At 37.4% G+C, this 13,992-nt stretch overlaps 1 protein-coding gene across 1 annotated transcript; it reads right to left on the bottom strand.

Moving 5' to 3' along the window:
• Window positions 1-2,052: 2,052 nt before the first annotated feature.
• On the bottom strand, window positions 2,053-13,596 carry MTRF1L (mitochondrial translation release factor 1 like). Its single transcript, XM_010166770.1, has 6 exons — window positions 13,517-13,596; window positions 12,141-12,324; window positions 5,879-6,042; window positions 4,818-4,935; window positions 2,878-3,014; window positions 2,053-2,430 (listed from the first exon to the last, which is right to left on the bottom strand). The coding sequence occupies exons 2-6, from the start codon at window positions 12,271-12,273 to the stop codon at window positions 2,215-2,217; spliced, it is 768 nt and encodes a 255-aa protein (XP_010165072.1). The 5' UTR covers window positions 12,274-12,324; window positions 13,517-13,596; the 3' UTR covers window positions 2,053-2,214.
• Between the last annotated feature and the right edge of the window lie 396 nt (window positions 13,597-13,992).

The following is a 13,992-nucleotide window of genomic DNA, read 5'->3' as shown; positions in this document are numbered from 1 at the left end:
GTTGTACACACAATAAACTGTATTTATTTTAAAGTATAGGCAAGGTTACTCGCAGCTGGTGGCGCTGCAGGGAGCTGAGCAGGCTGGGCACCAGCACAGGGGTCCCACGGCAGCTGAAAACGACCCCCTCACAGCCCAGGGAGGCTGCAGCAGCAGCGAGACAACAGGTCCTGCATGAAAATGAGTATGGAGCGAGAAAGGGACTTCAAGTCTTTCCACAGCAATGCTTGCCATGACAGACCAAGGAGGCACTGCTCAGGGCAGTGAAGTCCACCTTGTGTGGCACTGAGATGCCAGTGCTGGGGTACGTCTGTCAGCCCCCTTCCTACAGCCACTTGGTATCTGGCTTTTCTCACACTGATCACAGGGCAGCCACTTGCAAGGCAATGAGGCACCCAGTGTCTGCTCAGGAGACAGGCAAGAGCCAAGCAGGATCAGCCCAGCCAGGCCAGCAGCTGGAATATCAGGGAAGGTCTAGAGTGATAAAGACCTGAACACTCTGATGTTTCATAGAGGAGCACAGTGCTTAGACCTGGCTGATGGCCCTTATTGGTCTGGAGGAATATGAAGCTGAAGTTAGACAGAAGGAATCTCACACTCCTTCCATCATTTGGTGTAAGATAACTTGGAAAACTACTCTTCTTGACTTTGCATAAAGACATTTACAGCACTGATCTGGTAAGAATAAATACCTCAGTGCTAGTTTCTGCTCCAATCAGTATCTAATTATTTTATGCATAAAAAGCATCAATGTTTTTATTTTTACTTTCTGATGTGGCACTTGGGAATTGTAAATCTGATGGTAAATCTAGACCTAGGTCTCACATTTACCAACAGGAAATACGTGTGCCTCACCTGATGTGTACAGGCACTCCTACATCTTAAGTTTATGTATGTATCTGTAATTGAAAGATTTGGAACTTAATCATAGTTACCATGCAGTATTTCCTAGAAAACAAGGTGATAAATGTATTAAATTCTATGCATTTTTTATATAGATTGGTTCAAACTGTAGTCTGTCTGTATGTAATAAAAAAAGCTAATAAAGTGATAATAATCAGTTTATATTTATATAGGATGTTTAAATAATGCATTTCTACCAGCTATCTGTAGCAAACTTACTTTGTTCCTATTCTGATTTCATACACTAATTTAATTAGAAGTCTGAAAGTAAAGGCCCCTATCTTCCTGGTAACATTTTTCCTTAGGTTCCAATTTCTTATTTACTGGTAATTTATATTTCAAATACATTCTGTGTGTGTACACACATATATGCATAGGTTCAATGAATGACGGGATAATGTGGCATGGGAGCTGCGGGTTTTGTATTGCTGTATGTATTTGGAATTGTAAAATGTAGTCTAAAATAAAGGTTAAAAGTCTTCTTTACCCATAGATATGAACATATGCACATATATCAGTACATCAGAAAGGCAAATGTTTTACTTTGTTTTCACCAATCAAACATTTTAAGATGCTGTTAAATAAATACACAAAAACAATAAGATGCCGTTCATACTACGTAACCTTTAGGAAATCAATAAACCTGAGAGTCAATTAAAAACATAAAGGAGAAACTGAACTGGAGCCAAATGGAGGCTGAAATATCAGACAAACAATATTGTAATTATTCTTTTAACTTTTGACTCAAGAACAGGAACATTTTTTCAAAGATAATTCACGTAACTTGTCACTTGGCTTCCACATAAAGGATATACACTTTAACTCCTTCTCCCATGCCACGTGTAAGTGATTAGCAAATATGCACATTAGTAGTGGGGTCATTTATCACTTTCTTCCAATCACTGAAATAAAATAGGATTTTTGTTCTCTCAAGTAAGCTATTTGACACTGTAATGACATTTAAAGTATTGTTTAAATGAAAACCGGAACTAGAAATAGCTCATTTTTTAATGCGTACCTTTCGAGAGGGGTGTAGCAGTATCTTCTCCGTGAAGAAAGTAAAGAACTGCAGTTACTTCTGGCCCAGTCAAATTTACTTTTTAAGTGGATTGCCATAGCAATAATGTCTCATATGAAGGTAATAAAGTCTTTTACTCAGCAAGTAAGAAAACTGTTTATCAGTCATGAGGAAACAAGCTGTGATGTCTTTCATGATCTGAAAAGCAGTTGCATTTTCTGGGTGGTGCTCCAAGAAGCTCCTTTGCAGACAAATGTCTACATCTGTTGTAACAGGCTGACAAAAAGCAATATTCAGGATAGGTTCTTCTTTTCATTTTCTGAAATAACTTCCATTAAAGATTCATAATCAGCATATTCTTTCAGTGTGTGTATCATTTCATCTAGCATTTCTTCCCCTAGCATGAAACACTCAATATGATGCACCGATCTGCTTATCCTGTGGTCAGTAATTCGGTCCTGTGGAAAGTTGTATGTCCTGATCTTCTCTGATCTTCCTTTAGTCCCAATCTAACAAACAAGAAGAATCAGTTTACCATTAATATATTTTTATTAAAAGGATGAAGTATTAAGCACCTAAAGTGACAGCTTTCTCTTTCTCCCCTGATTATCCAAAATTTCTTGTGTAGTACTTAGACCAGTTCAGTAGCTGCAGTAATTGTTCTCAAACATGTAAAAGAACAATTTTACTGTATCTTTATCTAACACTATTTTGGTTCTTCACACTCTAATCCAGTTTGTTTCACTGGATCTCTAGAATTTACATACTACTGAAATTTTAAGTCTAGCTAATATGCGATCTTTATTGCAGAAGTAGAATGTAATTTTTTTGCCTTATATAAGTCCTTCCTGGACTCCTGTTCCTCTATTTCCATTTACTTTTTGCAGTTCAACACAGGATTTTACCCCAAGGACATATGCTCATACAGAATTATATCCTTACTAAGTGAAACTTACTTGAATCTTTCGAACACTGTTTCTCTTTTTGGTTTCTTCTTCCAGTTTGGCGTTGTATAGCTTAGCACATAGCATTTGCATAGCCTTCTCTTTGTTTCTAATTTGAGATCTTTCTTGCTGACATTCAGATACGATCCCTGCCAAAAATACCATGACAGTTAACACTCAACAGTAATTCACACTAAAAGGGTTTTCCAATGTCAAGATTTTTATTCTGTTACAATAAGCTGTTTCTTTCTTCAATACATATTTTGGACTAGGAAGGTAAAAGTCCAGGCTTATTAATGTCTAATTATGTATTTTGGGAGAGAAGTGCAGGCTGAGTTGTACAGGTGCTTTAAGCTGTAAGACAAAAAATTTAATTCAATATTTTGGACAACAGGTAGAAAATTAAATGAGAGATATGTGATGTGATATGACTTACAGATGACACCTTTAATATCTGTAACTTTTGGTCACAGTTCCAGGAAATTCAGGAGTTAAGGAGCAGTAAAATACATGAGATAGTGTGTATATAGAATATGATTAGAATATACAAAAGTGGGCACTTTTTTTTTTTTTAAAGTGAGCTTTCTCCCCCCAAAACATACAATTGACATTAAGATGAGAAGTGAAGAACAGCCTAAGAAAGGAACAGGGAGAAGAAATACAGGAAGAAGGCAGAACAAGCTAAGTTGTTATTTGGTTTTATTTTAAGTAACTCTGGTAAGATTACATTATACTTTTAGAAGATTACAGAGTATCACTTTATGAAAGGGTTGATTACAAACAACTTTTTGGGTTGCAATGAAGGTTTATAAACAGAGTTAAGATGAGAGAAAAAGTAGTAGGACAATTGTAAAGGAACAGAGATAAAGAGGCATGAAGATGGGAAAGGTGGAACAGGAAAAAGTCAGGAGATAACATGAGATACAAGAAACTACGAACCATCTCTAGTGCATAACCACAAAAAATAAAATTTAAGATGTCTATAATAAACACTAATAACTGCCTTCAGCAAAAACTAAGATAATTTGTTTGGTTTAGTTTGTAGGGTTTTTCTTCCAAACATGCAGACAACCCAAACCTTTTTGAATCTGGAGTACCTTTTTGTCACCATATCTTGACCAGAATTCTACCCTCTCTCCACTGTTTACCTTCTGCTTTACTGAGGTGATACAACAAGTGTAGAATGGATTAATGTCTTCAATAAATATGAAGAAATGGGTGGCAAAAATCTGGATATGTGAAGATAAAGAGCACTCAGGATTATCCTGAGACTGTAAAGCCTGACTAATGTTTGTGGTAGAGGAGAGGAAAAGTTAAAAAGCAATGGAAGTCAAGGCAGCTGTTGTGGGTTGCTCAAAAGGAAGTAAAAAGCTCAGGAATGGCAATAAAAAAAGACAAAATAGCTAATATCAGGTACCATTTGAGGGTATATATTATTCCTCCTGCATTTCCTAACCTGAGCCCTGGGGACGTGCCTCCTAATTATGTCTGTAATCTATGGGAAAGGAGCCAGCAGACAAATGGAAGCTGGCATCCTGAGTAGACTCTACAATTAAAAGCAACATTTTAATATGGAAATAGAGCCATGTCTCTTTTGAAGATTAGTCAAGAAAAGGCAAATAATCAGATTTTAACCTACTCTGTTTTTCAATTTATTTTTTATTTTTTGAAAGCTTAAATATAACTTTTTCATAGAAACTGATCTGGATGCTGTTAGAGTGTCATGCTTAATAGCACAGTAGATAGTGTAGCACCTGAAGCCAATAGTCTTCACTATTACAAACTGGGATGGGCACAAGACTCTGCCGTTAGTATATTAAAAGGACATGTCAAAATTATGTGAAAAATCTGCTCTACTGTTGCCTAGTTTTGAAAAGAAAACTGTTGTTTCAAAATAAATTATGACAGCAGCTTTGCAATGCAGATCTTGTACTAAGGAAAAAATGAAGCACCTGTTGGAATATGAACTATGCGTACAGCACTGTCTGTGGTATTGACGTGCTGGCCCCCAGCTCCACTGGCTCGCTTTGTTTCTATGCGTAGATCTTTCGGGTTAATTTGCAGCCTCATCTGTCATTGGAAGACAAAAATAAAAATAAATAAATAAATAAATAAACACAGTTATGTTGTTTCTTTCTAGACAGATGTCAAATATGCATAGTTGGCTCACCTTATGAGCCACAATCAGGCAAGATCAAACTTTTTAAACTTTACGAGTGGTAGCTCACATCCACTTATAAAAATATTAACAAGTCTCTGTAGACAGATTGGAATGGGACACGATGGAAGCTGGGAAATCAGACAAATAGTAGCTTAAGGCATAACCTATCATTAATCTTCCCCCTCCTCTGAAAGCTCTGCACCCTCTTCCAGCAGAATTAACCAATATTTGAACTTGAACAGATGGTTTTCAGATAAAATGGAACATATTCCCTTTACTGGCTCTGGAATGGGGTGATGGTCTCTGAGAAGAAGGATTGAGACAACTTTGGGAGAGAATAGGAAGGAGTCACATCTTTGACAATGTGCTAGGTCAACATGCAACAAAGATCAAAAGAAAGCTTTAAGTCTTAGCCAGTTGTTTTTAACCAAGCAAATATGGCAACAAATTATCACCCATATACTTTGGAAGGGGCAAGTGAGGACACTACAAAAATGGGGAAGAGAGGATGCTAAAAGAAATCTATGAGCTCTCTAAACTAATTCAGTCTTTTTTTACTTTGCAAAAAACAAGTTCCCACAAAACATCCAAAGCACAGTTACAGTGAATTTACAAATTACAGTGAAGTAAACTGCCAGTGACTTTCTTGAGATTAAGATTATAAGGAAATTCAGAAATTCTTTATTTCATTCCCCTAGGCAAAAATAAAAACAGAAAAATATGACTTAGTAAAACTAAGATTAAAAAAAAAAGATAATAACAAGAAAGACAGAAAACACTTGGGTATCAGCAATATGACATGTAAAAGCATTGCTTGCAGTAAAGTCTGTTATACTGAAAGATAAATATTACCTCAGTGGGTTGTGGTAATATTGCAACAGTCATTGTGCTGGTGTGAATGCGTCCTTGTTTTTCTGTCTTTGGTACTCGCTGAACACGATGCACTCCTCCTTCAAATTTCATGTACTTGTAAGCCTCAAGACCTGCTATACTGGCAACTGCATGTCTTAGACCACCTTAAATACAGAAGAACAACAGTTGTAAAGCTGTAAGAAAAACTGTTGGTACTATGCTGTTATATTTCAAACAGTGTATTTAGACATCACTGTCATTTGTTTCTTTAATTATGAATTTACCAATTAAATACTTAGGCAGAATTATACTGAAAATGCAAGAAAACTCTTAAAAACCAAGCCAGACGTACAAACTCACACACTATCTCAAGTAAAGGACTGTCAAATTAGTTTTTATAGAGTCCAATTTATTATACATATAGAAAGATTGTCTACAAACCATGTACATACAAGTACAAATACAATCATAAGCCATAGCAGAACTCTAACATCAGTATTGAGTTTACATAAAGATCAAATTTTGAAAGCCACCTTCAGAAACTACATTTGTTATTTCAGAACTTTATCATTCAATGGGGAAAAAACCCCACCTCTAACTAAAGTATGAGCATTATTCATACTCTTCTTCTTATCCATTCTCCTCTATACATCCTACCCATGTCTTGCCTTTGCTCTTTCAGTTCATTTTAATCTTTTGTTCCCTTGGAGAGAGCAGAACTCCAGTTCCTGCCCCTCCTACTCATACATCCAGCAAAACACTCGACAGCAATGTACTGAAAACAATCATTGAACAGCTCATAAGTAAAGCACAATACAATCATGGTTTCATGACAAAACCAGTTTGTTGCAATACTAGTTTATGGCATTCTTGCTCTTCCTTGTTTGCCAGTGTGCAAACCCTTCAGTCGTGCCAGTATAACTGTTTGAAGGATCAGGGAACTGATGGCACTATAAATGAATGCAATTTTTCACCTGTTTTGGTTTTCCACCAGTTCCCAGATCCCATTCTCGGCACAGGAGATGGTGTGCCAAGGGAATGAATAAAGAGGGAAGCAACCCTGAAAGAGTATTGGTGCTGAAGTCTTGTAACATGAAACCACAGTTGAGGAAAAGAAGAGGCACATACTTCTCAGAAATACTATTTTAGGCTACCTCTAGACTGAGGAAGTCAAGCATAAGGACAAGATTGCAGCTTTTTTAAAAAAGGAAAATGATGACAACATAGAATCTGAAAATGCCCTGCAGAGCAGGAGAAAATTATCAGCTGGATCATAGGCCAGGTTTTTCACCTCCATGGAGAAGGTTTGCAAATGTTTTATTCTAGAGAAATTTAACACTCCCTCACAACTTTAATAAACGTATTTCCTTTTACAGTCACATCTGTGGAAAATAGCCTAAACTGTCTCTTCCTTTGTCTTTAATCTCATTTTTGTCCTTTGGACTTTTAAAATTTTGCTCCTACTTGTACAGATCTGTACCACTTTGATTCAAATATATTGTTTAATATACATAGTTCTTAACTGATTTACTTTATAACCATTATCTACTATCAATTCTGTAAGATAAATCCATTGTGTTTAAAATAAATCTGACCGTAAAGCATGTAGTTCAACAATTAAGAATATCTGTCAAAATCTTAATTTTAGGCGAGTAAGTTTTATTCTAACAGGTACTGTGAAATCTTTCTACTGCTATGCAAACGTTATTCAAATGAACATAAGATATTTTTTTTTACTTTGAAAGATTCTTATACAACCTAAAATAATTAATGTAGCTGAGTAATAAAACTTACTCCTTTACATATAAAAGCAAGTACGAAAAAAAATCATAAGCAGAAATCTCTGCAGATAAGGAAGAAGCCAGGCCACATCAGGAGTAAAAATAATGTGAATGTTCACAAGGCTATAGCACTACTGACAAGTATTAATTAATGCAATAAGCAGTTCACTGCAAAAGCTAATGTTCTGTCTTTTGTCCCTTACTTCTCCTGGCATTAATATATATACCACAGGTACAGTCTATTTGAGCTGCAGCCACATCTGTGACGCATTCAGGAGAGTTTAAGTTTCTAGTGACAACAGTGTGCCTGTGGCACCATAGTGTTTATCACAAGATGACCAAGAAACTGGTTCAAAAGATAGGTATTTAGGCCATACTGCTTCGAAGCAACTACACGGGTTTAATACGAAATGCAGCCAAATCCAATGAAATTTCAACAAACCCGTTACCCAGACGTGTCATAGGCCTGTCAAATATAGCTCTTACTAACTATATGCTTGCCCCTTTCCACTAAATTGCCCCTCTCTACCCTGAGAGTTGACATGCACAGAACAAGGGTGGGAGTTTGCACTCATTTTTTATGTGGCATCTTATACCCAAATTGAGACAAAGTCTCACATCTGTGTATCTGCCTGCCACCACAGGTTGAGAGGCAGTGGATAAACAATGACACATGAGTTTGTGTTTAACGTGTGTGAGAAATCTTGAACGTGCTGGTTTTGCACAGTAGTATTCCTTGGGAAGAGGTCAATAAAGTCAGTTAAGAGTGGACTGAAACCAATTTTTAATTACAGCTTTGTTCAGCGTTCACATTGTTCACACACACTCACATTCAGATTTCAGCCAAATTTTGGAGCTCACTGAAATAAGGGAGCTTGATGTTTTAATGCTTCGCTTTTCCTCATGCAGCCCATAAAAATGGAGCATGAATGGAATGCGACAGCCTAGTGTCACCAGCAAGCATCCTCAACTCCATTCTTAACTCAGCACAGCACAGACACATTGAACCTGAGGGTTCAAACATGCCCTTCAGTGGCACTGCCATCTGTAGTGCCCCTACCTCTCAACCCAGTTCTAGCTCCTCAGTTTTGGTAACATTGATCATGCCAGTAAAATCAGAAAATATACTGCAAGAGGCTGAGAAAGGCTAGAGCTGCCTTTTTTTTTTTCTCTAAATTTACATCCTACCTTCCTAAATATTCCTCTTATTGGACAGGCAAGACAAAAGATTTTGAAATAAATATATAGCCATTAAAAAAGTAGTAGTTTCAAATAGAAAATATGGCTAGATATACACTAGCTTAATGCACGACTTCAATTTCCCATTTAAGGCATTAAAGAGAATGCCTCTGAGGGTGTGGGGCCCTTGTCCAAGGACCCAGCTTTCACCAAAAGGGTAGTCACGCACAACTCCCTTTCTCTTGCAATCACAGGACTGCAAGTTGAGTCAGACCTGACTTAAAACTATCCACTAACAACAGATACATTTTAGGCCAAATGGGTGGATTGATCTAATTAGCACTGTGGCCTCAAAATTGCTAGAGATGAGAGAGAGGAGGAACATAGAGGTAGAAGGTGGGACAGCTCTTGCTTAAGCTCAGGGTGAAAGTGTGCTCTGAAGTTTTATATGACTCCTGGGGTTTACCCTACCTACATCTTGCCTCAATGGAAAGGGTAACTGCTCTCCCCACACTATCTGAAATAAAAAAGACCCAGACCCTTCCCCCATACTGTTTACACCCATCCAATGTGCACCACATTTATTCAGTTTACTTAAAAATTAAAAAAAAAAAAAGTTAATGGATTTCTGTCGGCTTTGAAGGCTGAACTGGCTCAGCTCCTGGCAAAGCATTTGCCTGGTCATGAACAGGGATAAATGTGACTTTCCTCTTTCAGCAACAAGCTACACTATAACATGAAGCTGCTTCTCATCCCTACCTTCACCTGAACTGTGCAGAGAGTTTACTTGGCAAATGACCTCTTGACCATAAAAAAAAAAGTTTATTATTAATAACAAATTTAGATAACTGACAATACTGAGTTCAAGCCTCATGAAATTAAAGTATATTAACTGAATTGACAGCAGCCACTCTACATTGTGATACTGTGACAACCTGAGTTCACGTTCATCAACTTGAAATAAGTAACCTGCTAAGAACTCTAAAGAAAGTTATTGTTTGAATATGTTAAGAACACAGAAGTGTAAGTGAAATCCATATTAAATCAAATTGTGTCTGCATATCTGACAGGTGAAGACATGGGCCTCTTTTTTGAGCTGTGAATACAGACAACAAATCAAGCCTGTACCTAAATTTTCAAGTTCCCAGTTTGTGATGTCCAACTATATTCATCCATGGAGTCAGGTTTTTGAACCTTCTCTTAACCCCTTAATATATAACAGTTTTAAATCAAAAACTGTGCTTATGCAAGAAGGGTCTTAAGGCACAGAAAGACCCTCATTAGAAGAGTAAAGTAGCTCAATGACATGAGAAGTTCAATTAGAAGAGTTGCAGATAGGGGTTTTTTTGTGAATTTCTACACAGTTGAAACTGAAAACATTCAAGATATTTGAAGATATCATCGAGTGCAAAATATGGCATATGAACACAGAAGAAGCATTAGAAAATGCTCCACACTTCTCAAAGCTTGCTAAAAATCTCTCTGCAATTATATTGTTGACTGAAAAGACATCAGTTTTTTCTGATTGTATACCCTAACATCCTACCTTTTCCCATTTCCCCTACAAATTTTCACTAAAAAATGAAAAAAAAAAAACAAAAACAACCTTATGAAAGCATGAATACAGGTAAAGTTTCACAACCGATCTGCGCTAGGAACAGTAAAATGCACAAGTGCCCACCTACTGATCCATACCCACTATAATATACAATTAACTCCAGAGGAAAATTTTGGTCAGCGAAGTGTGCTAGCTTTACTGACAACAGCATAGATAACAGTACACCTGCAGATCTGTTGACACAGGCAGACTTGGCAAATCTAGCCTGCTGAGAACCATGGCTAGCAACCTGTCAGTCAAAAACCAAAATTCCTACCACCACTTGGACATGTCTCCATGTTTTGGATTGCAGTTTCACAGGTGGCTGAAGCTGACTGAACCTCTCACTCCTGGAGGGAGGTTCTGGTTTTCCCACTGCCACCAGTAGCAGCCACACACTTCTGCCTCCACCATGAGCATTTCTCCTTTTCTGTGCTGGATCACCTGAAAACTAATGGGGGGTGGGGTGGGGGATGGTTTGTGCTGGTTTCCAGTTGAATTAATTTGCTCATGAGACTCTGGGAAGACACATAATTACAAGTGCCAATGCAAAGAAGTCTGAAGCAACAAAGAGACAGCAGCCTGATCTTTGTGAAACAACTTTACACACTAACTGGATTAAACTATTGCCTGAGTTTGTTGTGTAAACCTGCCAATCCCCATCTTTGCAAAGACACTGTCCCATGAGATGCAGTGAACCAACTTCACAGCTCGTTGTCACCAGAAGATCCAGTTTTTCCACCTCCTTGCATTCAGCCCTATGTTGCTGCTTATCTTATGCTAGCAGTAAGGCTCATGAGAACTGACTTAACACATTAACTAGGCAAAAAACTATCCCTGTTGTAAAAAGGAGTCTTTGCCAGTTTAAGTGAAAGGACATCAAAACAGGGCAGGGGATGAGGGAGTGGGAAGGGGGATGGGGGGAAAAGTAGGACTGCTTAGACAGGCAGAGAGGCAGTAAGAAAGAGGGGAAAAAGGAGAAAGAAGTCCTTTTACTGGCATCAAGCTGTTAAACTGATTACCTGTGAAATTTTAGTTAAAGACTTTCATAAATACTTAGATCTCTTATCCTTCCTCTCAAAGTCTCAACAATTCCTCCACTTTGCTCATCCATTAGTTGTTACACATAAGCTATATTCAAACATGCCATTTCCTTATATAAATCCTCAGGTGGCATTATTTCAGATAAATTCAAGATGTTTTAGATTAAATCTCAAAACCAGTTTAAATTATACTGATGCCTCTCTGCCGAGGGATCCATAATAATAAACAGACTTGACTTTCAACCTGCCACAAAACTGATCTATAAACAATAGAAACATTAAGTAACTAAATAGAACAGCATATTCAAATAAAAAGTATATATAATCTGTATTTGTAAAAAAGTAAAGCTAAAACATTATCTACCTCACTTTGTGAATTTTATTCCACCAAGCACTTAGTTTCATTTCTACTTTTTGAAACTACTGAAAGACAAGTTTTATTTTTTAGCACTTCAGTGTTTTAATAGTACTTCTGAAATTGAATTTCATTCCCAAATGCAGAAGCTGAGGAAAATTGTACTCAGAAATTCAAACCATCTTCTGCTTCTAAAATTAAGTTAGTGCAAATTAGCTTCCTGTAGTCAGGAAATTCAAGTGTTATATGAATGAGTCCTTCACCTTAAATTAAAAAGTTACAAAGATTAAGTATTTTCATTACTGACCTATTTCACTGGGAAAGTATTCTAATATTTCAAATTTCCACTTTTTAAAGGCAGCGTATCGTTGATACATATCAAATATCTCCGAGGTGAACAGCATGGCTTCCTGCCCTCCAACTCCCGCTGTTACTTCCATGACAAGATCACTCTCGTCTGCTTCTTCTGAAGGAATCAAAAGCAACACTATCTGCAAATACAAAAACACCCAGCTAAAACTTCCCTCTGACACTGTTATCCACAACTGAGATAGTATAAAACACCAGACAACTCTGTAATGTATCTAGGCTGCATTCTCCTGCGTTAACTCTTTGGGTTGCCCAGAGGACGGGCTTCTCATGCCCCTGCAGTGAAGCAGAAGCAGTCAGGACGAGGTGGGGGGGAAGCTGTATTGCAGGAAGGCTCCCCACATCTCTTCACAGGGTGCAGGAGCTACATAGGTCTCTCTCAAGACCTACGAAAAGAGGTTTTCACCCATCAGGAGCGCTGCAATGTTTGGACTTCACCGGATACTTGGACACCACTGGATACACTCTGGTTCTTGCAAGACAACTAAGCATCTCACTTCCCATCAGATTCCTTTTTAACCCCATCTCAACTGCAGAGTTAAAGGACAGTCCTTCAACAACAACTCAGCTGTATTATTCATGTATTTGTTTAAAAGGGAGAGTCAGCCTAAGAAATATACACTAGAATAAAAAAAAACGTATCGCAATTTTGCAGGCTGGATGAAAACTGTATGATTTGCAAACGCTTTTCAATCATCTTCCTTAGGTGATGTTTTTTCCACAGACTTATTCTTTTGGCAAAATTGTAAGGATTTACAAAAATATTTATAAAGTGACTGTTGTATTGTTGTCAAAGGAATAAAGAACATAACAACACCAGCCTCTACTTCACTAGTAACATCAAGAATATGTAACAGGTTGTTTCTCTAAAGATCATTATTTTTATGTTAAATAACATAGATACTATGTAGAACCTATATAAGACAGCAGGCTGAAATAGTTACATAGTATTAAACTATTTTTTTTTCAAACCCACTAGTGTATGTGATACTATACAAGTTTAATGTTTCCAATAGATAAAAAGCTGGACATCCATAAAGGTACATCCAGACAAGACAAACTACAGCACCTACTTATAAAGATATATTGATTAAAAAAATTTCGGATATAAGTAGGCACTTACTTACAGGCTGTCTCTACACCACCTGCATTTTTCATTTTCCTTAGATAACACACATGAGTTGAGGAGTGCAACTGGCAGGGAGGGGAGGAGCAGAACAGTTTATCGTATACATCTTATTTTGATGAGAAGACAATTTGGCTTTGTTAATTAAAGAATGGAAAGGAAATAGAGGCTTTTAAAGGGAATCTAACCTGGTGCTTCAGTTCAGCTATCTCTTCTTCACAGGAGGCAATTTCCCTTTCTGCAAGCTTCTGGAAGTCTTCGCTCTCATCTGGAATATTGGAGTATGGTTAATCCTCAGACTTAGATCAGTGCCACTCTCAGAAAACCTTATGAAGTATAAACACATGAAGAACTTACTCTACAAAAAAACAACCCCAATGTACTAAACCTGTCATAATTGTAATTAAGATACATAGCACATATTAAGAACGTTTTCTGATACTGCTCAGGTATGAGACCTGGGAAAATATGAAATACAATAAGTTCCACTTAAACATAAAAAAAACAAAACAAAAAACACCTGACCCAACCAAAAATACAACTGCTGTGCTGGTGGTCAAACAGCAGGACAGGTTGCCCAGAGAGGTTGTGGAGCTCCCATCCTTGAAGATATTCAAACCCCAACTGGAAACAACCTTGAGTGACCTGCTGTAGGTGACCCTGC

The sequence above is a fragment of the Antrostomus carolinensis genome, unplaced genomic scaffold (genome assembly GCF_000700745.2).
Source record: "Antrostomus carolinensis isolate BGI_N321 unplaced genomic scaffold, ASM70074v2 scaffold16404, whole genome shotgun sequence".
NCBI lineage: Eukaryota > Metazoa > Chordata > Aves > Caprimulgiformes > Caprimulgidae > Antrostomus > Antrostomus carolinensis.
The sequence above is the reverse complement of the archived record's forward strand: the minus strand, read 5'-3'. Positions and strand labels throughout refer to the sequence as shown.